The sequence below is a fragment of the Oxyura jamaicensis genome, chromosome 5 (genome assembly GCF_011077185.1).
Source record: "Oxyura jamaicensis isolate SHBP4307 breed ruddy duck chromosome 5, BPBGC_Ojam_1.0, whole genome shotgun sequence".
NCBI lineage: Eukaryota > Metazoa > Chordata > Aves > Anseriformes > Anatidae > Oxyura > Oxyura jamaicensis.
Genome location: NC_048897.1, coordinates 54,906,314 through 54,929,718, shown reverse-complemented (window position 1 = coordinate 54,929,718; position 23,405 = coordinate 54,906,314). Strand labels below are relative to the sequence as shown.

General features: G+C 36.0%; 1 protein-coding gene across 1 annotated transcript; it reads left to right on the top strand.

Moving 5' to 3' along the window:
• Nucleotides 1-15,757: 15,757 nt before the first annotated feature.
• On the top strand, nucleotides 15,758-23,072 carry OLFML1 (olfactomedin like 1). The gene is made up of 3 exons (XM_035329172.1): nucleotides 15,758-16,338; nucleotides 17,330-17,618; nucleotides 20,658-23,072. Exons 1-3 carry the CDS (start codon nucleotides 16,213-16,215, stop codon nucleotides 21,434-21,436), a joined length of 1,194 nt encoding a protein of 397 aa, XP_035185063.1. The 5' UTR covers nucleotides 15,758-16,212; the 3' UTR covers nucleotides 21,437-23,072.
• The last annotated feature ends 333 nt before the right edge of the window (nucleotides 23,073-23,405 follow it).

Here is a 23,405-nt window from a genome sequence, read left to right as displayed (position 1 = left end):
AAGAGAGTATCTTTCTTAGTCTAATTAACATGGTTGAATAAGACAGACTGAAAAAAAAGGGGTGAACGCTGCATGATAACTTGTTTATTTTTCCATATACAATCAGTTACTGTAATACCCTTCAAGATTCCCATCTCAATTAATGGTTTTATTACCAGTTATGATTTCATCACTTTGGCACCTGCCTGTTCTATCCATTGCCAAGAAACCCTCTTCTAGGCAGTAAGAAAAGATTGTGGCCCATGCAGTATCTACATAATCTGTGATTGTTGTTTCTATGGAAACATGTCTTGCAGCTTTCCCAAGCCAGTCCAACTCAAGTTAGCCTCTATGTCATTTTCTTTTATTTCATTATCTTCCCCTTAACCATCACAAGGTGTTTTACTCTTAATCCTGTCTTTTTTTGGGAAAAAAAAAAAAAAAAAAAAAAAAACTATGCTAGAGCCACTATTTGCCATGTTCTGATGGGTATTTTTTTAATCTTGATTGAGTTAGCAGATTTCTTTTTGGTGGACAGCCACAGTTCATCACAAAACCACACAGTACAGTTGTTGACCTCTTATCTGACTCAGTCTGTCAAAACTGAATCCATTTTGCTACCTTAGTGGTCAAGGATTCTCTATGACATTCAAACTTCTTACTACTTAGTTGTTCATATCCACAGGTTCTGTTTCCAAGTGCTGTAGACCCTTATGATCTTTCTACCTCCCACATTAGACATGTTCTCCAGAGAGCATGCCAGAGAATGCTTATCCAGCCAGCCAGGCAGAGTGTGGAAGCCAGCTGACATCAACCAAAACATGCTCCAGTAATTTACGAAACAAATACGTCTATTTGTGTATTAACCGTTAATCTGAAAAGTACAACTATTATATTAATTTCCCTGGCTGCTTTAGTAGGTAATGTGTCAAAACAAATCTTATTTTCACACCTAATGGTTATTTCTTTAAGTCTTCAAATTGTCTGATCTTCTGTTTCCAGTTATTTCCTGCGTGACTGATCACAGCAGGTTTCTCAAGCTTATCTGTCCCTTCCCTTCAGAGGAATAGGAGTTCCAATTAGAGCTAGTTTCAAAAGCTTTCAAGTAAATAAAACACTAACAAAACTGTCCTTGTTATTTTCCTTGTTATGAGAAAACACCCAGCATTCTCCTACAGCACTGAGGCTGAAGTTTTCAAGTAAGTTTAAGGAAATTTGGTACTACTGACACAGGTCACTGTTGACTATGACTATGTACAAGGAAGCTCCCACAAGCTCTCCTGCAGCCATAAAAACTCCTCCTCCTAGTAGGATGGCTAAGAGGCAGCACTGGATACTGACTCCCTCCTCTTGAAGTTAATGCTCTTATGATATGGCAAGATGGAAACAAGAGTTTCATTTTATAAAGCTCTAGGTTGAAGCCCCTGTGGGCACTGTTGCTGTTACATTAAAAATTAAAATGAGCTCTTCCTAACTGTATATTCTCTCTACATTCTGCCAAGATGAATAACCAAAATGGCAGTCTGATTTAATCTTTCAAAATTCAAAGCATTTTCCTCAAATTCAAAGCAGAAAGGAAGAGGGGTTTCTTGTCTCACCCAACTGAAGCTCCTTACAATGGTCCTTGTGACTATAAAGAAAGTATCTTGATGTCACCGTGACTAAGACAGCCCATCACAGCAGCAGACACGAGTGCAAAGCGGCTGTCTTTTTGACTAGCTCACATCTCTGCAATACTCAGAGTTTTTCTCTGAAGGCTATCAGAAATTGTTTCAGAGCTCCTTGAACAAAATCTTCCAACTTGGCTTGATAAATTAGTGTAGTAAGAACCCTCTTACAAGACCAGTATTATAACTTAATTAATTGGCTAATGTTTCTTCTGCCTTGGGAAATTTGATTAATGGCCTTCAAATAAAACATCTGGTCCTACACTGAAGCAATCACTCACTCCTCTAATGGCATACAGATCATAAAGGCACTATGATTGCTGCAGATAATGTACATGAAGCACAGTCTGCTGCTACTGCTGTCTCTATTGTTCCAGCATGCAGCATCCGTTTTAAGCATTTTTCAGCCAAATGTTTTTCTATGCTTGATTTCCAAGCACTTGATTGTTGTTCATTTCATATGTAAATTGGTACACCTCCCAACAAAACGTTAATATGTCCCAGCTTATACATACTGCCTTTTCATCATATTCTTCAACTTGGATTGACCCTAGCCTTCTCTCCAGGATGTTCCCTCTCTACCACACTGATTTCTATTTCTTCAGAGAGCCATGCCAGCTCTATTACTTCCAAATACAGAAAAGATACTGAACTGTCAGGAAGAATCTGTGAAGTCACTCTCTGTCATTGCATGAGGTCCTACCACTTCAGCATAGGATGATTCGGGCAACCCTGTGCCCCCACATCGAGCTCCAACAACCAAGCATCTGTTATAATGTGTATGCACCTGCCTGCTCATGCAGGTGCACCTGAAAGACAGCCCATTTTATAGTTTTAACTAAGATGGAGCCACTTCTGTTTGGTGCATGTCCAGGGTCCATAGTAGATTACTCAATTTAGTACAAAAATCACACAAAGTTCCTCTGCAATATTCCATAGGATCTGATGCAAGAGCACTGACATTGTGCACTGTGTCTGAACAGGTTAGTACAGCTTAACATGTCAAAGTCTGTCCTAAGATGCTTCCAAAACACTTTCAGTCTCTCAAAAGCAGTTGCTATATGTGAACTGCAGTTCTAACTCCTGAAAATCTGAAGCACTTCAAGAAGGAAACTTAATTGTGTAGTCTTTTTGCCAAGGAAGCATACGACTAGGAAACAAAAAACAAAATTTTGTCCTAATATTTCAACACCGGAATACTTTACAAAGTGCTTTAAATTACGAATTCATTTTTTATGTCCTAGTTTTTAAAACATGAGTTGAGATTCAAGTCCTGGTGGCTTGGTTTTCCAAGTTCAAAACCAAGGTGATTTGTATCCTTGAATTTCAATAGGTATCTGTCACTAGAACTTGCTCCTAATACTTTCGGGAAAATAAAAATAAAAGGAGTGATCTTTCAAGCTCATAAAAAGGTGAATTAACACTAATTTGTCCTCACTGATGCATGTTATTGTATATTGTTCACAATTAATGTCTATAAAATATTTTAAGATCGTTAGCTATAAACAGGCATACACATGCTGCTTGTAGGTATAATCTATTGTGGTTATTAAATGCTATGTGAGATTCTGAGAAAATTACTTGTAGTGGAAATACTTGCATCCACATTAGAACGTTATGCATTCACTTTCTGTAGGAATGGATTATATTTGCATATATCACAGTGAAAAAAAATAGAAACCAAAGATCATTACTCCACTTAACAGCATCAATATATTCTTATCTTTTCAGGCCAGGCACTGAAAAGAAGCATCATTCATTTAATAGGTGGTTATCTGTTCCCCCACCTGCCCCCCACCCAGCACAAATATTTAATGATTTATAGTGATGCATTTCTAAAAGACTTTTTTGGACAGATTTGTGGGAGCTATTCTGGGTACAGGAAGGCACCTTCATCTTTTGAGACTGCAAATCTTAAAAGGTATTCGACAAATGAGGAAGATAAAGTCATATTTTGGAATCAAGACAAAATGGAGAGTAAAAGGTACTGCCTAAGGTAATGGCTATTAAGCTATTTAGAGTGCTTTCAACTGACAGCACTCATTTTTTATCCTCCTAACTTGCAGAAGCCAAATGACAAAATACCCATTTGAGGCAGTCAGTGACCAATCATGTCTGAAACATTCAGGACAGAAAATTCTAGTGTTTATTTTTGTCCAAATTAGTTTGAAGGATATCTGAAAGGTAAAAGATCATAAGGGTCTATCCCATGATGGATATTCTATTCTGAATTGTCTCCAGAACTCCCAGAATAAGGGGAGAAAAGAGAAAATAGATTGAAGATTTGTGGTAAAACTTTGAAAAGCAAGAGAAGGAGCTACTCATCCTGGCTCAACAGCAGAACAATGTCTGAAGCCAGAATTTTTTATTTTTTTTTAAGCAGTCTAAATTCATATACGAGACTACTTGTTACAGCAGGCTGATTCAACTGGCAGTCAAACGAGTCCATTAGGGCTACCTGACTTGGCTCATCAGCTTTGTCTTGAAGGCAGGCAGGAAGCAGGTGAGACTAAACAGAAAAACAGGTAGCGGCAGCACATGAACAAGTGCTCAGTCACAGTGCAGCCCAGGCCTAGAGTCCAGAACTAGGTCCAGTTCCACAATTAGAAGAGATAGGGCTGGCTGGCAGGTAGCATAAGGACTGCTATGATTCCCAAGTGTGCAAAGCCAAAACAAAATCATAACAAAGGAAGTTAGGCATTCAGCCCTTAAAAAAATCCTCTATCGTTCAGTTGTTTCAGGGCTAGGTCTGCTATCTGATTCCTACACAATATATCCTTCCATTGTAATACATTAAAAAGTAGAAACAGCGCATTCTTGGAAACTTGAAAAAATATCCCCACCAAGACCCATCACTGTTTGGTTATTGCATCACTAATTCCATACTGTGCCATTAACTACTTAAATTCACTTAAATTCACATGATATAAAAAACTTGCACCAGATTTGATCTCACACACTTCATCCAATAATGAATTGATATGAAAAATATTGGTATGCATGAAAGCAAACAATTAAATTCAATCCTTTGTCTTCAGGGTTATTAAACATAATACATGAATGGACTTGCATGTAATTTTATTATAAAGGCTATTAGAAAAGTAAAAAATTGTATGTAATGTACAAATGGGGCTACCGAATGCCTTTTGAATTTGCTGTTGGTAACTCAAACTATCAAAACATCATGCTCGTAAAAAAATATTCAAATAGATAATCTAAATTAAAAAATAAAAATAATCTCAATAAAAAATCTAAATACTAACATGTACTTGATCATCTAATGCATCAAATTCTGTCTTATATTACACTTCTCCACAAACTGGCTGCAATATACATGCAAAAACTAGCAAATATAATTAATGCCGTAGCTACAATTATGTAAGGACATAAGCCAGACAAGATATACTAGGAGACATAATACCTGTTATGATACCAAGTGGTACAACTACAGGGGAGGGGAAGCTTTCAAACACACACACTTCTAAGTTAATTAGCGTGCATATAAGTGTACACACACAGAAGCCAGGCAGACAGAGTTTGAGTAACATGGGACACAGGCCTTTGTCCAAATTTAGTCTCTTTTGTTCCAACTTTACTCCAAAATTCACATCTTTCAGAAATCTCCAAGAAGGCAGCACTACATCAGATGCATTATAATTAGTTCTGATAATTCTAAGTTCTTTAGCTCCTTTAGCCCCATAGGTAGTTCTGAGAATTAAAAGACACAATATGCCCAGCTCCCATTGTATGTCAGTTGTAATTAAGTAGACCTTCACAATTTGTTTTTCCATGATATTCTGCACACAGTTAAGGTTCTTTTAAAAACTATCAAAACATGTTTGACTTCTATTTATATTAAGACGGGACTTCTGTTTGTTTAATTTAGTACCTGAAAACTCATGCTGAAGAATGATGTTTGATATTACAGAAAACTATTTGTTTGAAAATTGTAAACTGGCAGACATTCCTGACATTAGGACAGATGCACCAGAACTACATCCTGCTCATTGTTTTCTGACAGTATAAAAAGTATGTTACCTTATAAATAAAAGATTTAACTGTGCTTGCAACTGCAAAATTTATGACTGCTCCTGCAAGTGTGTGTGGTCCAGTGGAATTCAACTCCCTGAACCAGTCTTTTACAAATACAATAAACTACCTTCGGGCAAGAGAGCTACTTTTTTATTTATGGGTATATAGTTAGTATTACAAGCAGCTTTGAAAGGGAAGAAAGGATGTCAGCACACATGAAGCATCAGGACATTCCAAAACAGGTAAGCATAAGCTTCAAGAAGAGTTTTTATAGTTCAGTCGGGTAAAAAAAAAAAAAAAAAAAAAAAAAAAAAAAAAAAAAAGCTTGCCTGTTTTTAAACAAACAAACAAACAAACAGATTATTTTATAATACCAATATAAATATATCGGCATAATAATATAGTTTGGAGTCAGTGCTCTTTCTCATGCCAATTCTAGCTGCATCACTCTCATGAACATGTAATATGAACAAACAAGACAATGATGGGAACCTCAGCAAGTTTGTAGAAGTTCCTCATCTTGGTTCTCAAGATATTAAAGGACTGGAGAAATCTGCAGAAGGGAAACATTGCTGACATAAATGCAGCCCTGGCTAAACCACACCACCTGAAAAGGTCAAACTCAAGCAAAAATGAGAAAGAAAGCCAAACAGAGGACCAGACCCAAGAATAATTACCACTTAGCTCAAGGGCATAAGCAGGAACGAAGCTGACCCACTGCAGAGAAGTAAATTTAAACTTAATAGGATGTTTGTCCTAAAAAAGTAATGGTGGGATAAAAGCCACATAAATAAAGCCAAATGTAGTCACCATTTCTGCAGACTGGTTTTAGGAATATTTTACACCACCTTAGAAATTTTTCCTCACTTTAGATGGTTCCTTAAACACAATTCCATTCAAGGATTGGTTACCCTAAGGGTCTAAATCCAGCACAAAACTATCTGCACGCTGTTCTATACTGAATCACTTTGAAGTTTTTTTCCAACACCCCTGTAAACTCTTCAAACTTGAGATCAGTCACTGTGCACGTACATTTATGACATAGAACAACATTTTCTGAATAACTAGTCACCAATTAACTCTTTTAATAGGCAATGCTATGCTTAAAACAGTAAATTTTCATCCTCATTTCATGCTTGATTGTCAGCTATAAGGTTGTAGAACATCCTCCCCCTCAGCACTACTCAGAGTAAGTCCCATCTGATACCGTCAAACAGAGCATTACAGCAGCCAACAACCATCCATATGTCACAATCTGGGGGAGGCAGGGAGACTTTACAGCTATTCTGTAGTATCAAGGACACTGCTTTGGAGAAAGGTATATCACACTAATCAGGTAGTTGAAGAAACTGTATTTCTCATTCAGCATAAATTAGCTATTGCAACCCCCAGGAATCATCCTAGGTGCTTTGGAGTAAATTAAACTTCTTCTCTAAGAATTAGTCTGTGCAAAAGCCCTGCTGGGCAAACTGATTTCTCCATGTGCATTTTCCATTTTGCCTACATTCAGTTAGATTGTAGGGGATTTGAAATTTCTCATGGGATGATGTTCATTACAAAAGGTAATTGGGATCGCACAGTTTCTGAAGCTTCTGAGCAGTATGAATAAAGGTAAATACTATGTTTGTTTCACTAGAATTCTAAAATTATTGCACTTCTTTCAAAGTTTATTAGCCCAATTGTAGCCAGAAAACACTACCTACCTAATTAGGTAGGTAAAATAGACCCTCAAGTATACAATTGCATCCCCATTAACTACTTTGGATACAAGTCCCACAGTTGCATTCTGGTTTATGACATTTTTCATCCAAAGCATATTTCAATTTTCATGTTTATGACTGAAACACAGTAACCTGGAAAAAAAAAAAAAAATGTATCTACTTAATAATGCAGAACAACCAGACAAGGTTTAGATGGAAGAATGAAAATGAGTTTTGACTCATTTCAGTAAACAACAACTTCAAGAAAAATTAAGACTTGACCAGACCACCCAGCTAGAGTCTCTCTCCACATTACAAAATATAGTTGGATCTCTAATTATCACTATCTTAGGCTTCATGCACTGATGGCTTCTCTATACTTTTTTGTCAAGAGAGAGCCAGCATTACCTATTCAACAGAAGTTCAAGTTTCTATGCAATGAACAGGTTTTAAGAAGGAGTGCTTTTAGCTCCTGCCCCTACATGCTTACATAAGCTGTTCCTGTCTCTATGTCAAAGACTGCTAGCTTAGTCTAATTTGCAGACAGTTTCAGACTGACTGTATGCTGGAACAGAACAAAAGAGAAGCAATGAAATCCATTATCAGTAGTGGTCCAGTGTCTGTTATCTCTCTCCTAAGCCAAGCACCACCATGTCCTGAAACCAAACTGCTGCTGAACCAGTGCTGGGCTAAAGTTGAGATCTCACGTTTGGGTCATACATGCAACAGGAACAGCCACCAGTAACTTGATGTTCCTTGGCTGCACATGCAGGAATTTATTGTAATTCTCTTTAACTGCTGACAGTCACTGGATCATATTCTATTTTTCTACACTTGGCAGAATTATCTGCATGCACTACAACATACACAAGGCTCAGGTTTGGCCATCTGGCCATAGATGTCAAGCTGAGACATTTTCCAGTGGCAGCATCTGGTTTCTCTACAAAAAGCAGCATGTTTGCAGCTTTGGGCCTGTTATGTGTTAAGACTACGGACCCATTACCTAGGCTGCCTAGGTACCTTTTCTTTGTAAGACTATATACAAGTATATGTATTTACTAAAGGTCTAATAAGGAGCTAAAGCTTATCCTATATATTTCTTCCTACATGGTATATCACAATCATGAACCCCTGACATTTATGACAAGACTATTATATAAAGATAATTTTGGAAGTGCCTAGCACTGGAAAGAAAAGCTCAGCTTTCAACAGGTATGTAGAGCCAACAATTCCCACACCATGAGTTTCTAGTTGGCGCAAGTTGTCTCTTCTGTATAATGGCAGAATGCTTCTGACAAAAGGAGAAGACAAAACCGAGGCTGAATAGGATTCAGCTGCTTTGAAAGGAAGAGCTATTTGCAAAACAATCATTATATGGAAAAAATATATAACTAATTAGTTAAATTTGCCAACTAAAGGTGACGATGCCTGTTCCCTGCATAAAATAAAAACAGGATAGAAAAATGTGGCCTGGCATGGAGGCAGGAAAAAGCAGTCAGATTCTAATCTATAATTAACAGGTCATGGCATGCCCTCAGCTGTGTAACAACTTTGGCCCTTAGAAGCCAACATAATACATACAACAACGTATGGCAACACACACATATCATTCAAGATATATCATAAAGCTCTCTGTACTTCCCAATACCAGGCACATGTCAAACACAGGCAGACAATCTAGTGATTTTTAAGAGGGAGCTCCTGTAAAAGAAAACACAACGCCCAGAATTAAAGACTGAACTCTATTTCTGTAGTCTGTACAGAAACATGCCATAGGATTCTTTCATATATCCTATGCCATTTCTTTCTGTGTAACACTAGTAAGACATACTTTAGAGTTCAGAAGACCAGGAAGCAGCTTGTAACAAAGACCAGCAAGAAAATCACAGAAAAGACACCAGTGGACAAGCCCAATTTGACACTTAAATTTTACCATGCCAGTCAGTAACCTCTTCTTAAAATTGCATTTCAGACAGAAATGCATAGATAATATGAATGGGAGGACCTAAAAGAATATACATGTAATACCCATTCATGTGTTAACGTTAAAAATCCCATAGGAAGATGAAAAACTCTCTGCCTAATTCTGCTAAGGCATGTGGGAATAACTGCAGTAATTACTTACCCCAGACTAGGGAAGCTATTCTCAAAATTAACCCAACTGCTTTCCCAGGCTTAGTACAACGACAATTCTACAGAGATTGCACAATATATCTGCCAGAAGTACAAGTGCACAGAACAGACAATGAGTTCATGGTAGAACATTTGGATGTGTTATTCCCTTTTCTGTACATGATATGCAAGTATCTTGCTATTATACCAGCAGGCCTAAAGATACAGTAGTGTGCTAGCTCCCAAGTGTCAGGAATAAATAGGCCCCATTGGAAGACTACATTGATTCAAGCGCAGAAGAGATGTCCCTTATGTACAGATGCTGCTTGTCCTCTGTTGCAGAGAACCACAGCAGGAATTTTATGTTTGAACATATGGACGGGTTAGTCATGCCCTATCTGCTCAGAGAAACAAACAGAGCCAGGCTGGATAGCTTGCAGGGCAGAACAGTTGCTCCCCGCCCCCCAGCCCAGTAAAAGGCCATGGTGGTGGTACTGAATCTTTATTTTAATCAGTGAATAGATGCAGTTACTGATTGTCTGGGCAACTACGGGCTAGAGGGATGGAAAATTTTACCGCATATTATGTGTTGCTGAATGGATTTTTGAATTTTGTTGAATGAATGGCTTTTTCAGCTTTCTTTAGACAAGAGTTCTGCTTTTTTTTAAAAAAAATAAAATAAAATAAAATAAAATAAAAGCATATTAAAAAAAAGGCATAAATAATAATAATAATAAAATATAAAAAAGGACTCTGGGTTGCATATTTCTGTGACAAGGCTGGACTGTCTTGAGCAGAAACATATTTCAGACTGTATCAATTCAATGCACACTGAGCCCTGACAGGTCAAAGGGAACAGATCAAATCCACTTGATACCACACTGCACAATGTTGGATGTTGTGCACAGATATATGTGACCTTTTCCCTGGACAGATAATTAATTTTGGTGATATAACAAAGCTTGAGGAATGGAATCAGTATAACAATGATAGTGCTGCTAAACAATAGGCTGGCTTCTTTATAACATTTTAAAAAAATGGTTACCTATTATTCATGTCAGCTTAACATATTTGTGTCCTCTTCAATCAGCATACTACATGCGCTTCATTATTCACCGTGAACTGGCACTAGGACCATCTCATCTGATGCTGACGTGCAAATGTGATAGCTCTAACCTTAGAGAACAAAGGCCACCAAATCCATTTCTTGCATATGCATCATGCTTAGAGTTCATTCTCTGTGGGTTTGAAACACTATTTCCAATCTGGAGATTTTTGTGAAGGTCTTATTTTTTCATTTGTTTTCAGAGATAGGGTGCAGCATAATATGAAACCTACATTAAATGGAAATATGATCATCTTGAAATGAGGTTTTGAAAAAATGTTCATTTCAAGAGTTGTACAGCTGACTGCTTCTCGGGTCCACCTAATACACCCTCTCCTGACCTGGAGATTTTCTGTGTGGAGATTTCACTGAACCAGTGCTCAGACTAATGCATATTTAAAACAAAAACAAAAAACAACAACAACAACAAAAAAAAAAACAACAACAACAAAAAAACATGCTTTACTATTCAGCATTCTGTGCTTAGTGCAAAGCAGGAAGATCTGAGCTAATAACATGAAGAACTGTTGATCTTGCTTAGATTCTATGACATGCATCAACAAAAATTTTGAGATCATAAATAGGTTGGTAGAAATAATAATTAATACTCTGAAAATTGAAATAAAATCTATTTTTTCCTAAGAGATTAGATAGGGAGGAATTTATAAATGTGGAACTCCATTTAAAGTCAGAATAGGTCTCTGGCTCAATTCCTGAATACAATTCTTAATTCTGATTTAATCTATACTGAGAAGTATGCTTGAATGGTACAGATTTAACCAACTTTTCCAGAAGAAATCTCAAACCTCCTGTGTACAAGTATGAGAACACAGCAGGCCTCATTAATCTTACCTTGAAACTTCAAGATTCAGATGTCAGAAGCAGATATAAATAGCAAGATAGATAATGACAGGTGTTTTTTTTTTTTTTTTTTTTTTTTTTTTTTTTTTTTCCTTTAATCATATTCCAGCTTCTTTATATTCCTAAAAAATAACCTTTGCTTTTAAGTATGAATCTTGAGTTTGGGCTTGGCTGCTACTTTGACTTCAAATAAATACTGCACTGCTTTCTTCCTTAATAGGACTCATCTTTATTGGTAATGTGAAAACAGTACAGCAAGTTTCAGTCAGCCTCATCAACTTCTGCATGGCCCCTTCAGGGCCTTTTTTGTCCTAGTTCCCCCTAAATTCATAGACATTTTCCTATCTTTTAGGTTTTGTGCAGATTTAATTAGACATTTGTTAGCACAACTCCATTCTATTCAGCTCAAGTTTCTAGTGCTACAACTATCATCATAATCTCTGAACATGTCATCAGAAATCACTTGAGAATTTCATGTAGGGTCAAAGTTTTAGTTTCAAACAATGCAACTGAGGAGGCCTGAACCCACTGCTGAGTCTTGCAGCATCCTGTTACAAACTCTTTCACATCTACCAGTGAACTACAAAAACATCTGTTATTCAACATCAGTAAACGTTTTTTTCTACCAGCTAGTGACATTTAGTGATCTCAAAGGAAAAGTCACTTACTAAGTCTTAACAGTTTTCCAAGTGTAAACAGATCCCTTCTCTCTTCTTTGAGAATATAGGTACACAGGTTATGAACCCATGTCTTCAGGGCAACAATACAACACTGGAATATGATGAAGTGGTATAATGTTGGTCTCTACTAACCTCAGGAAAATAAAATAATAAATACCATAGTAGGCATTATTATTATTAAAATCATTTTGGGTTTTCATCCAGGTAAGATTTAATACGATTTTAATAAATAGTAGTTATGTGTTACACCTACAATGTTTCAAAAATATAACGCTAGAAGCACAAGAACAACTGGATTTCTCATCTGAACTGCACTGGATGACTGTCATGACCATTTTCTGTAAGTACTTTGAATTTAAAACAATCTCATTGTTATTATTTTTGTACTCTTTCTGTGAATATGTGTAACATTCAAGAAAACAAATTTTAGTGACAATATTCACACTGCAAATCAAGCCAAAAGTAGTGAAAATTTTAACATTAGTTTACAATGCATTGTGTAATTCAAAGTTTTTGTTTCAGGTTTATACAAATGTAAACTTCCAAGTACATGGAATAGTCTTTGATCAACACAACATATAATTCCGAGTTTGCAACAAACAAATGAATAGCCCGTTCAAAGTCATTATATGCAGTTGATTTTAACTTCTGACTTTAACAATCTGTGGATTATTTAACTAGCTCAAAAAAAATAATTTTGCTTTTATGATTTCATTTTTAGAGCCAGTCCCCATGAGATGATTTTATTTTTTTTTCCCCTGCACATACTGCATATCTCAAGCTCCTGTTAATTCCAGTTAATTACTTTTACCATTTTGCAAGTCTAATACCCCAAACCCTTGTGAGCTTGTCATTGAAGCAGTAGATCACTAAAGCCTTCTAATATCTGGCTTACTAATAGTTTTCCATTTGGAAAACCATTATTTTGGACTATCTGAACCATACTTCCTTCATTAAATTTTATCTCTTTCAGAGAGTTCAGAACTGGTGCGTTTCAGTGCGTCCTTCCAGTTCTAAAGACTTGAGCGCCGCCTAGTGGAAGCCCAAAATTCAGCAAGGTGTGTGTGTTTTTTTTTTTTTTTTAATCTGTGTATTATATCCCTTATTGGTATCACTCCCAGCTCTGTTCTTAGAGCAAAACAAAATATACGACTTCAATTTGATTTCAGACGTTTGCATTTTTATATCAATGTGGATCAGACTCCAAGATAAAACAACGTAGTAAAATGAAAATCTTAGGCAGAATAGAAATGAAGTGTTGGTTTTCTACTATGTCAAAAGCCTTCTTTCACTTCACAGATCATTAGAAAACCTCATCAGGTAATGCCAATAGTAATATTTTGCCCAAGTCTTGTTCAAAATTAGAAAATACACATGACAATTACACATTTTATATTAATAATATGAAAGCATCATTATGGCCCAGTACCAAAACCTACAAACTGTAGGCTCTGGTTTAACCAGCTGAAGTGCTAGAAACATATATATATATATATATATATATATATATATGTTATATATATATATTTCATAATATGCAAAAGTGAAACAGCAGCTTAAATAAGTCAATTATTTCTAAAAGCTAGAATTCACTTCAAATTGATGCTGATACCAATTTTAAGAACTGAAAACTCCATCCAGTATCTGAAATCAAAACCACAAACAGAGAAGGAGTTGAAAACGCCATTATTATTTTTTTTAGTTGAAAGCCTCAAACAGCTGTCAAAACAGACACAAAATAGCAGAAGAGTGAAAATAGTGCAGCAAGGCAGCAGCACTGACAAAAAAATAAAATAAAAATCCATCTTTCCTACAGAGAAGGACAAGAACAGAGAAAATATGCTCAAATCAGTATACTTGTTTCCTTTTAGAGGTTTGTCTGTAAAAATCAAGATAGTAGTGGGAAACCTATTCCAGGATTAACTCATAAGAGAAAAAGTGTTCCTTAGGATAACCAAAGACTTTCTATTCTGTTAGTGTATAATGTTCTCTATACTGTTCTGTATACTGAAATTGATGTCTTGCCTGACCTGCCGAGCAATCTTGCTTTCAATAATTATCCAATATGTATTTAACATATAAAGATAATATGTCACTGGGGAAATATATATATATACATTATTATTATATCTAGGCAGAACAAAACTGGAAAGTAAGTAGTAGCTAAAGAAAAATAAACCCTGGTTCTTAATCAGATGCTATAGCATGTGCTCTGAGAACACTGTGCATCTGACATGGATTGTCATTGTAATCTACCATGATATTATGGCTTAATAAGCATAGCAATAGGAACGTCTTGTTAAAAGAAACCCTTGGAAGCTTCTGGTCTCTCACCTGGTTGGTAGTTCTCAGAAAAGATGGAGCAACGCAACAAAATCTAGTTTTTCTTATGTGGAGTGCTTAATCTTACACAGGACATCTATCAGTCAAAGTATTTTGTTTTATAGATAACTTGTCCCTCCTTTAAGATGAAGGAAATAAAATATATATGTATTTATTGAATTTTAAGTATGGTTTCTTGGTCACAAGTTTGTAATATTTTGATTAGGTTATTTTATTTCTTTAAGTAGTCTGGATTCAAACAGAAATTAGGTTGCTCTGAGACTAATAAATGATAGCATTCTTTTTAAATTACAGACAATAGTTGAGTAGAAAAGTTCAGACAACTCCCCACAGCATAGGAAGATGCTGTACATATAATAATACCACTTCTAAGGAAAAACTTTTGGTAAGTAGTTCTGTTGACACACTCCAGTAAAATGCTGTGAAGCAGCTACTGCCTTGCTTTAGAGGACAGCCCAGACTGCAATGGAAAATATATATATATATATAAAAATGAAGCTGCTACTTTGAAAGAGAACTTCCAGTCATAACTTCCTTTCTAGGTCTCAATTTTATAAGAATATTGCACAAAAAGACTTCTGTACACTTCTGAAATCTGCTTATAAAGCATGAATAACTGTATCCTGCAATAATCAAGAAAACAGAGGTTAAAGCCTGCCTGCTGTGACATTCCCATGCATTCTGTCAGTACTCTCAGGCTTACACACAGGACAGTCAGAAAACAAAGGAAATCTGTCTAAGTTAAAAAACCTCCCAAGAAATAAAATGGAAAAAAGCAGAGGTGGAGAATTCTGAGAAAGAGAAACAGAGACATCCAGTTTGGCTTTGGATACAAAGGGACCTTTCTAACATCCTAACACATAGTTTCCTAGGGAATACAATGTTAGCATTGCTGTCTCTCTCTCCAGAGAAGGCATTCAGTTAGGAAACCTACTAAAAAGAAAAAATAAGCATATCCTCAATTATAACACTAATGTAAGATAATTATTATTTTTAAGTTATTGTAAGTAGAATTATTATTCTTTCTGAAACAAGAGGTCTACCAAGGACTCCATTATATTGACAAGGAACTGTGTTAATGATACTGATTTTAGCTGGAAAAGCACTGGCAAAAGAAGACAGAAACAAGAAGGGGAAATTATTTTCTTTTAATAATTTTTATTTTTTATTTTCAGTCCAGCTGTAAATAGCCTGAATACTGGAGATGGAAAAAGAAGTGCTTTAGATGGTGGTTGCTGAAATTGCTACAGACATTATGCACCAGATCTTCCTGGGAAGGAACAACTAGTGTTTTACTGACTTTGAAGCTATGCTGATTTACACCAAGGACACACTGCACAGTACTGGTCACATGGAAGAGCTGATGGGAGGAGAAAGGAAGGAAAACAAATTATTTTTATTTGTATTTAATAAAATTTGGCCTACAGGCTTTATGTGACTCAGTACTGAACATCTGGGATTGATCATAGGATCACAAACTGGAAAGCGGTCATCTGGCTTCTCGAAATACACACTTTCAGTTCCTGTTCCATAGCTTCATTTTTTTAAATGATAAACAGCAACAGCCATTTTAAGTCTTCTTAATACTTTCAGCCACAGTAATTTTAGCTATTTTTTCACATCATGTTATCGGACACTTTTTTAACTCTGGAGTGGCAGTAGTTTTGGGGATTGCCTTCTGTACATACACACTATTAGTTCATCATTTTTTACTTTCAAAATTTTATGACACAATGATAGTCTTGCAACTCCAATTTTTATTAGTTCTATTCCTCACAAGCATCTTGGGAGAGGCCCAACATGTAATGCAAGATGCAGCACTGATGAACTACATCGACCGGCGTATCCTATCTTTGGAGGTATGTGCTCTCTGTATCATTCAGTAATACTGTCTTAACTCCAGGTTAGGAAATGCATGCATGTTCCCCTGTGTGTGTGAATACTGAATAATTTGTATGCTAATCAGCATCAGGAAGATTAGTTTCCAGCTTTTTCAAATAACTATGATTAAGTAAAACTGCAGCTAAACTTTTAACCATAATGATCCCTGACTACCACATCATTACTTAATGTAGGGGTATCCTTTGATAATGTTATATTTTATTCTGTTATCATTTGGATTTTATTACAACGTCAGTGAAATTTAGGTAAGTGTTTAAAGTACAGACACAATCCGTCCAAGGGAACAGTATAACCATATTGTCACCAGCAGAATTTTTGCCAACTAGTAACAAGGAGATAGAAAAAAAAAAACACAGGATAAGTTTCTATGTACAGATAAACCTAACCAAAAGAGTCATTTAAAACACTTTGTGTAACCTAGCAGCGTAATTAGGATCCGCACTTTAATTAGGAGTTGAAATAATCCCCTCACAGCTGGGAGACTGAAACAGATATTTGCTTTCAATTATCTAGAAGGAGCAGTTCCTGATAACATCTACAGTAGTATAAATCTTTCATATATAGCTAAATCTAAATTCACTTGCCCTTACAGTATTGTTATTTATTTATTTTTGCTTTTGAAATACAGTCAAGAATTTGACAAAAAAAAACCAAACAGATGTCAGAATCTACATCTTCCAAAAGCCATACTACATAGTACCTCGGTCAGAAGAGGTGTACGAGTGTACGAGAAGAGGTGTTACGAGTAATCAGAGAGCATGTGTCCTTAAGTCTCTGGCTATTTCTATTCTCCATGTACACACACAGCAACAGACCACTGCTTTCAAATAGATGGGGGGATTGCAAAGAAGAGAATAGCATGACTTTTAGAGTAATCATGAATGAAGTTGTAGTCTATACAGAATACACATGCATATCTATATATTTTCTTCTGTGTTTTAACTCAAGAACCGACTGGAAAAATGTAACCAAGACATACTGGATTATGTCGAAGAATTCCGAGACTTTTCACAGATGGTACTCTCACGCCTGGCAGCACTGAACAAATACGAGACTGAAGTTAAAAGTGAAGTAGAGAATTTGCTGACAAGAGTTGAACGAGCACAAAGGGACATTGACTATTTTGGATCTGTCACAGACTCTAATACATGTATAGAAGTAGGTGAAGACCTGGTGAAACAGCAGCTATTAGAAGCAGAAGAAGAAAAAAGGAAACTTAAACTCGTGCTTAATGCAAGTAAGAACAGTTCACTTTTCAGAACTTTGATCTAATCAAGCCAGTTCCTCAGCCAATGCATGTATGCTGATACAGGGATAACAGATTTTCAGAAGTTATGTGAATACGACAGATAATCACATGGTCTGGGGGATTGTAGGTTTTTTTGTTTGTTTGTTTGTTTCCTCTTAAATACTAGTCTGAAATACAGATAGATAGATATGGGAGGTGTAGATAAGGAAGTACAATTCAAATATTTATTTTGGAAGCTGCTTTTTATTATAACATGTAAACTTAAAAGATAATAATAAAAAAGACTCTGAAGGTATGTTCTTGCAAAGACCCTGAAGAATTGCCAGTGCATTTCAGAGTACTGCAGCTGTACCAAGGAATTAATGGTGGTCTTTGTTATTTGGAGTGGCCAAGGGTAAAACCTTCAAGAGTAAACTCACAACTTAATAAAACCTAATTCAATACTATATTTTCCTTCTCTTTTACTGCCCTCTTCTGTTATTCTTTTTTCCCTCTCCCCACCAAGTACTTTATCAGGACAACGCACTGGCTTAGCTCTGAGCAAAGCTCCCCTCTAATTTGAAAATTAAGTGTTAAGGTATCTAGTATGAACAATACATACAACCTAAACATTTTTCCAAACAAATTAAATTTTATAAAAATGAAATAAGTTAAGAAATATAAACTGCTCTTTTAAATAGTTAGGTGAAAGATCTTTTGCATCCTCAATTATACAAATCCACTAACTTCAACAGAATTGAATTGACTTAATTTTACAAATAAGTTTACACTTTGTTCCTTCAGCCTTTCCAGCAACAGGGTATTAAGGTTAAAGAAGTGACCACCTATTCTTCTAAGCTCTATTACACTATGTTTGAAAGCACTGAATATCAAGGTCTTCTTTTTCATACATAGTCTTTTTAATGTATAGTCTTCATTTATTTATATTTAATACAGGCTTTTTTGAGAGAGAGGCAGAAAGTTTCAAAGAATTTTAAACTGCCTGTAAAAAACACATGAAAAATTATTTTTCTTAGAGATCAACAGGAATAAAGTCCCTTGTTGAAAGTTACTTTTAATTTTCTTGTAATAGTGCATAGCAACTTTATTTCTGTCAACGCCAGTCAGATGGTTTCCCCCTTGAAGTCTATGAGAAACTAATAATTGCATGGATTTTACAGTACTTAGAAGCAAGGCACTCCTAACCTGACCAAACAGTAACTCTGCCTCTGTCCTATGATATATTACCAAGGAGTTACAATTTTTTTTTTTTTCCTGAGTAATTCCAAGACTGGCAATTAATTTTATCTATAATTTTAATTTTTATTTATTTCAAGTGCAGCCTTATTACTGGCACAGATTTAAGCTCATATACACTTGAGAAGAAAAGAAAATAGTAGAAACACTTTTTTTTTTTTTTTTTTTTTTTTTTTTACATTCAGTAGTTGATAGCTCATCCTGCTTTGGGTGGAAATTATCTTCTGCATATTATGGGGCATGACAAGAAATAGTGGGCTTTGAAGGTTGTGGAGAATGTGCAAAAACTTTGGTATACTTCCTGCTCATTGTGCATGAGCAGAAAGTAGAGTTTCTCATTCCTCCTCTAAGCTGTTATGAAGCTAATAGCTTTTCTCAAGGAGAGACACTTCACAGATGTTGGATAGGGATCTGGCAATATGGCGTATTTCTCCTGCAGATGAGATGCTATTAATGCTCACCTAGGTATTTTGACTCAAGAATTTCAGGTTTTTTTTAATCTGTCTGATCAATAAATGTTAGTTTCAGCAAAGCTGATGTAGCTTGCTCAGGGAAGCTGCATCCAGAGTAAGAATTTCTAACAAACAGTCCAGGCTGTAGCAGCAACATCCAGATGCTTTGGTAGAGTATACCAACACACACAAATGACATAAAGGTTGCTTTCTAAAGGCAATTGGAATCTTGCCATTGACTTAACAGATTTGTATACGGCCAATAAGGGAGACTGGTTTTTCTTTCTCCATTTCATCTACTGCCAGAATTTCCTGCCTTAGGGCTTTGTTTGTTCTGTTTACTAAGATGGCTGCACTTCATTAAAGGCAATTCTTTAAACTTCAAATAGTGTCTCTTGTAATTTATGAGTGCCTGTGGTAAACAAGCTTGTTAATATGTTTTACAGTAAAGTTCTTCCTGGAAAGGATGGTACCCAGTAAAAATTTACAGTCTAAATACCCAAGTCTTCACAAGCTTCATCTGTGCAGAGGGCATACAAAGCATAACAAAGCCACAAATATGACCTGTTTGCTGCTAGAGCCAAAATTATACCTACAGTGAGGTAAAAAACTAGTCAATTCCACCAGCCATGCTTCTTGTGTAATAATCGATAACATAGACATGATACCCGTTCATTTAAAGGATACATTAATGTATGGAAATTCTAGACAATTTTATTTATATATTTGTACCAGTTTCTTTGTGCTTCAGTTGTTTGGAATGGGAAAGGGAAGAAAACCCAGAGTTTTGGCTTTGTTATGATGTTCTGGTCTCATTTGTCTTCCCATTATAAATGCAAAAAATAAAAAATATAAAATATCAGAGAAAAAAACAATACTGAAAAAAAATATACACAACGTATCAGAAAAATGGGTTTTAGTCTATATACCTTCAATAAGAGATAAATTTGATGATTTTACTGTACTAGTCTAACACGTAACCTCTTTGAGAGTCAAAATTATAGCCCTGTAAAAAAACTGATAGAAATCATCAGGGAATCACTAACTGTGCTCTTGGCCTCCTGTCAGGTACGACTAGAATCCCTTTTGGATAAGGCTGGTCTTATAGAGCAGAAAGCAACACAGCATGTGTCTGTGAAGATCTTCGATGTCCTTAGTAGGAAATGCCAAATAAATTATATAAAATTAACTTAAACTCAACTTGATATAGCCACACTGCTGACCTTTACTGATATATTCACCTTGACCTTATAGTTGGATTAAAAGGAAACTAAGAAAGGGAGCTAGAAATTTCAGATATTCTAACTTTTTATTGTTGTCTTTGGGTGTTTCCTTACAGGTTGCGACCACATGCTTGCAGGTGTAAAGTCCCTAAAGATAGTTAAGAAGACGGGAGATAAGCATGGCTCTTGGATGAAAGATCCTGGCAAAAAGCATACAAAGATTTATTTATTGAATAGTTCAGTGAATAATGTTATTTTTGAATTCACAAATATCATGACATTCATGGAAAGCAATCATACACTAAAAGCTCGCAGAATCACCCTGCCATTTCCCTGGGAAGGAACTGGCCATGTCATATATCAGGGTTTCCTGTTCTACCACAGACATGGCTCCTTAAACGAGATAATTAAATTCAACATCCAGAAAAGAAATATAGCTGATCAAATGGTCCTGCCAGGGGCTGGAAGGATTCCTGCCTATCAGCTTTCTCCATCTACAAAAATAGATCTTGCCATTGATGAGCAAGGGCTCTGGGCAATCCACTCAGAACCAGACACTGGAGGCAACATTGTCATTACTAAAATCAACCACATAACCATGTCAGTGGAACACACTTGGGACACATCATGCAACAGCAAGGATGCTGAAGCAGCTTTCATAGCATGCAACACACTCTATGTTGTGTACAACTTCCCTAGTGGAGGCACCTCACGCATACAATGTGTTTATGACGTTTTGGATGCTATAAATACGTACGAAATACCAGCACTGCATTTTCCAAAACGTCAAGGTAGCCATTCCACTGTACATTATGATCCTAAAGAAAAGCAGCTCCTTGCCTGGGGTGATGGATCCCAGATCATTTACAAGCTTCACACCACACAAAAAGTTTAAAACCTTTAGCTGCCTCTGGAATGCATTTGACAGCTAGTAGTCCCATGCCAACATGGTCTTCACTATGCATTAAAAACACATTACTTCCATCTGCTACAACTTTCATCTATTCACGTAAATTAAGGCTAATATATGATCTTAAACTAATGTCCATTTAAGAATTTGTAAGGACCCTATTAGGAATTTTAGGTGTATACATCCACACAAATTACTCTTAAAGACTAAGGTTCAAAACAAAACAAAACCAACCAACCAACCAAAAAAACGTGTTCTCTCCCAGTCAGAACTATACTTTCTGCTTCAGTGGCATGGAATTCAAATGAGAAGTCCTTCCCATCCAAAACACATTATTTGACAACCTTCAATACCCTAGCTCACTGCAGCCTTGTTGTAAGCCCTGTAAAAGTCACATGCTTCCAGAGAAGCAATCTACAGATTTAACAGCAGAAGTTTATTATATCACAAAGCAAAGGAACATACATCCTCACCAACATTTGGTTTATATTAAACATATATTTCTTGCCCTATACATCAAGGCCTAATCACTGACCTTCTAGCCTATTTCCACCAAAATTCCATGTTTTGGTTATCTGTATAGCTGCACAGTCCATTTTTGTTCTTGAAAACACATTAGTTGCAGCTAGATATTGCTTTTTATCAGCTTCAATTTGCCACCTTTATTTTTTTTTCTCCAGAATATCACCGCTTGTAAGAGTGAATGTTCCTAAATGATGTATTCTATGCCATACAAGGTTTAACTGTTTTTACGTAGGACTCCAATAGTTTCCTCTCTTATTAATCCAGTTTCAGCATCTAGTTGTGAGACATTTTCTCAGTACTTCCAATCACTTCTATTGCTCATAGCTAAATATTTTGTAACCAATTTGACTCCAGCCAATACCTGTACAGAAAACACATCCCAGATGAGCACAGTAGCACAAGTGAGGGCATACCACCACTCAGTCCTAGTTTTGCAAATAAGAGATAAACTCCAGGGAAATGCAACTTCATTTGTTTCAAAAGTATTAAAAGAAAAAAAAAAATAGTCACACACTAAACACTTATGAAATACAGGTTTTGGCTTTGTTTCTTTGGTGTTTGAATTTTAATGATGGTAGTATTTCTGTTTACTTACGAAAAAGAGCGGTGCTTGAAAAGCAATCCTCAGCTGTTTCTACAGAAAAATCCATTTTGCTCTTTTCACCAAAAAGAGCTGTTGTTCTGTTTAAAAATAGCTTCCACAGAACAACAAACATCAGGGAATTATTTTGTAAAGGAGTTCCAGAACACAACTAAAAGCATATGGACTGATGAGTTGCAACAATGCTGGTCTGATTTTTGCAGAAGTAATTATATCATTCTAAACAGCCTTAATAACTACAGCATTACTTCCATGTCACGGAGGCCACAAGAAGCACAGTTAAAGACATCTGTGGGCTGAGAGTAAGGAGGACTGTCACTTACTTGCTGCATGACCATGGGTGAAAGGCAGATGAGACAATTTGGCCTTTTCCTCATCTGTAAAATTACACAGACAGAAATTCAGGATTAAGCACCTCTGCACTGCTCTGAGATCCTTACTGCAAAAGGACATGTAATCTTCTTTACTTAAGAAATAAAGGCTTTTTGACATAAATATGGATTAAGCTTGCTCTTTTAGAAAAGGCTTTCTTGGAGTATGCTATGCTCCACACTAGTACGCAGCAGAGAAAGCCTCCATTATTCTTCTATACAGATATATTAACAACTGTCCTGAGTCCACACAGGGCAGTCTCTGAACCTTGTTGCCTGGGAAGTCCAAACTCCATAATGAATCCACAGAGGTCCTGGGTTTGATAAAAACAAAGTCCTGCATGGATGGGCTTCACTAGGTTATTTCATATTGCATAAAATGAAGAAGAGGGAAAAAATAAAATAAAATAAAATAAAATAAAATAAAATAAAATAAAATAAAATAAAATAAAATAAA

What these genes read in the sequence shown, in the direction of transcription:
- OLFML1 (XM_035329172.1), top strand. Translation starts at nt 16,213, where the DNA reads ATGATAGTCTTGCAACTCCAATTTTTATTAGTTCTATTCCTCACAAGC. An exon ending in GGCGTATCCTATCTTTGGAG is followed by an intron (nt 16,339 to 17,329) that starts GTATGTGCTCTC and finishes TTTTAACTCAAG; the next exon opens with AACCGACTGGAAAAATGTAA. An exon ending in TAAACTCGTGCTTAATGCAA is followed by an intron (nt 17,619 to 20,657) that starts GTAAGAACAGTT and finishes GTTTCCTTACAG; the next exon opens with GTTGCGACCACATGCTTGCA.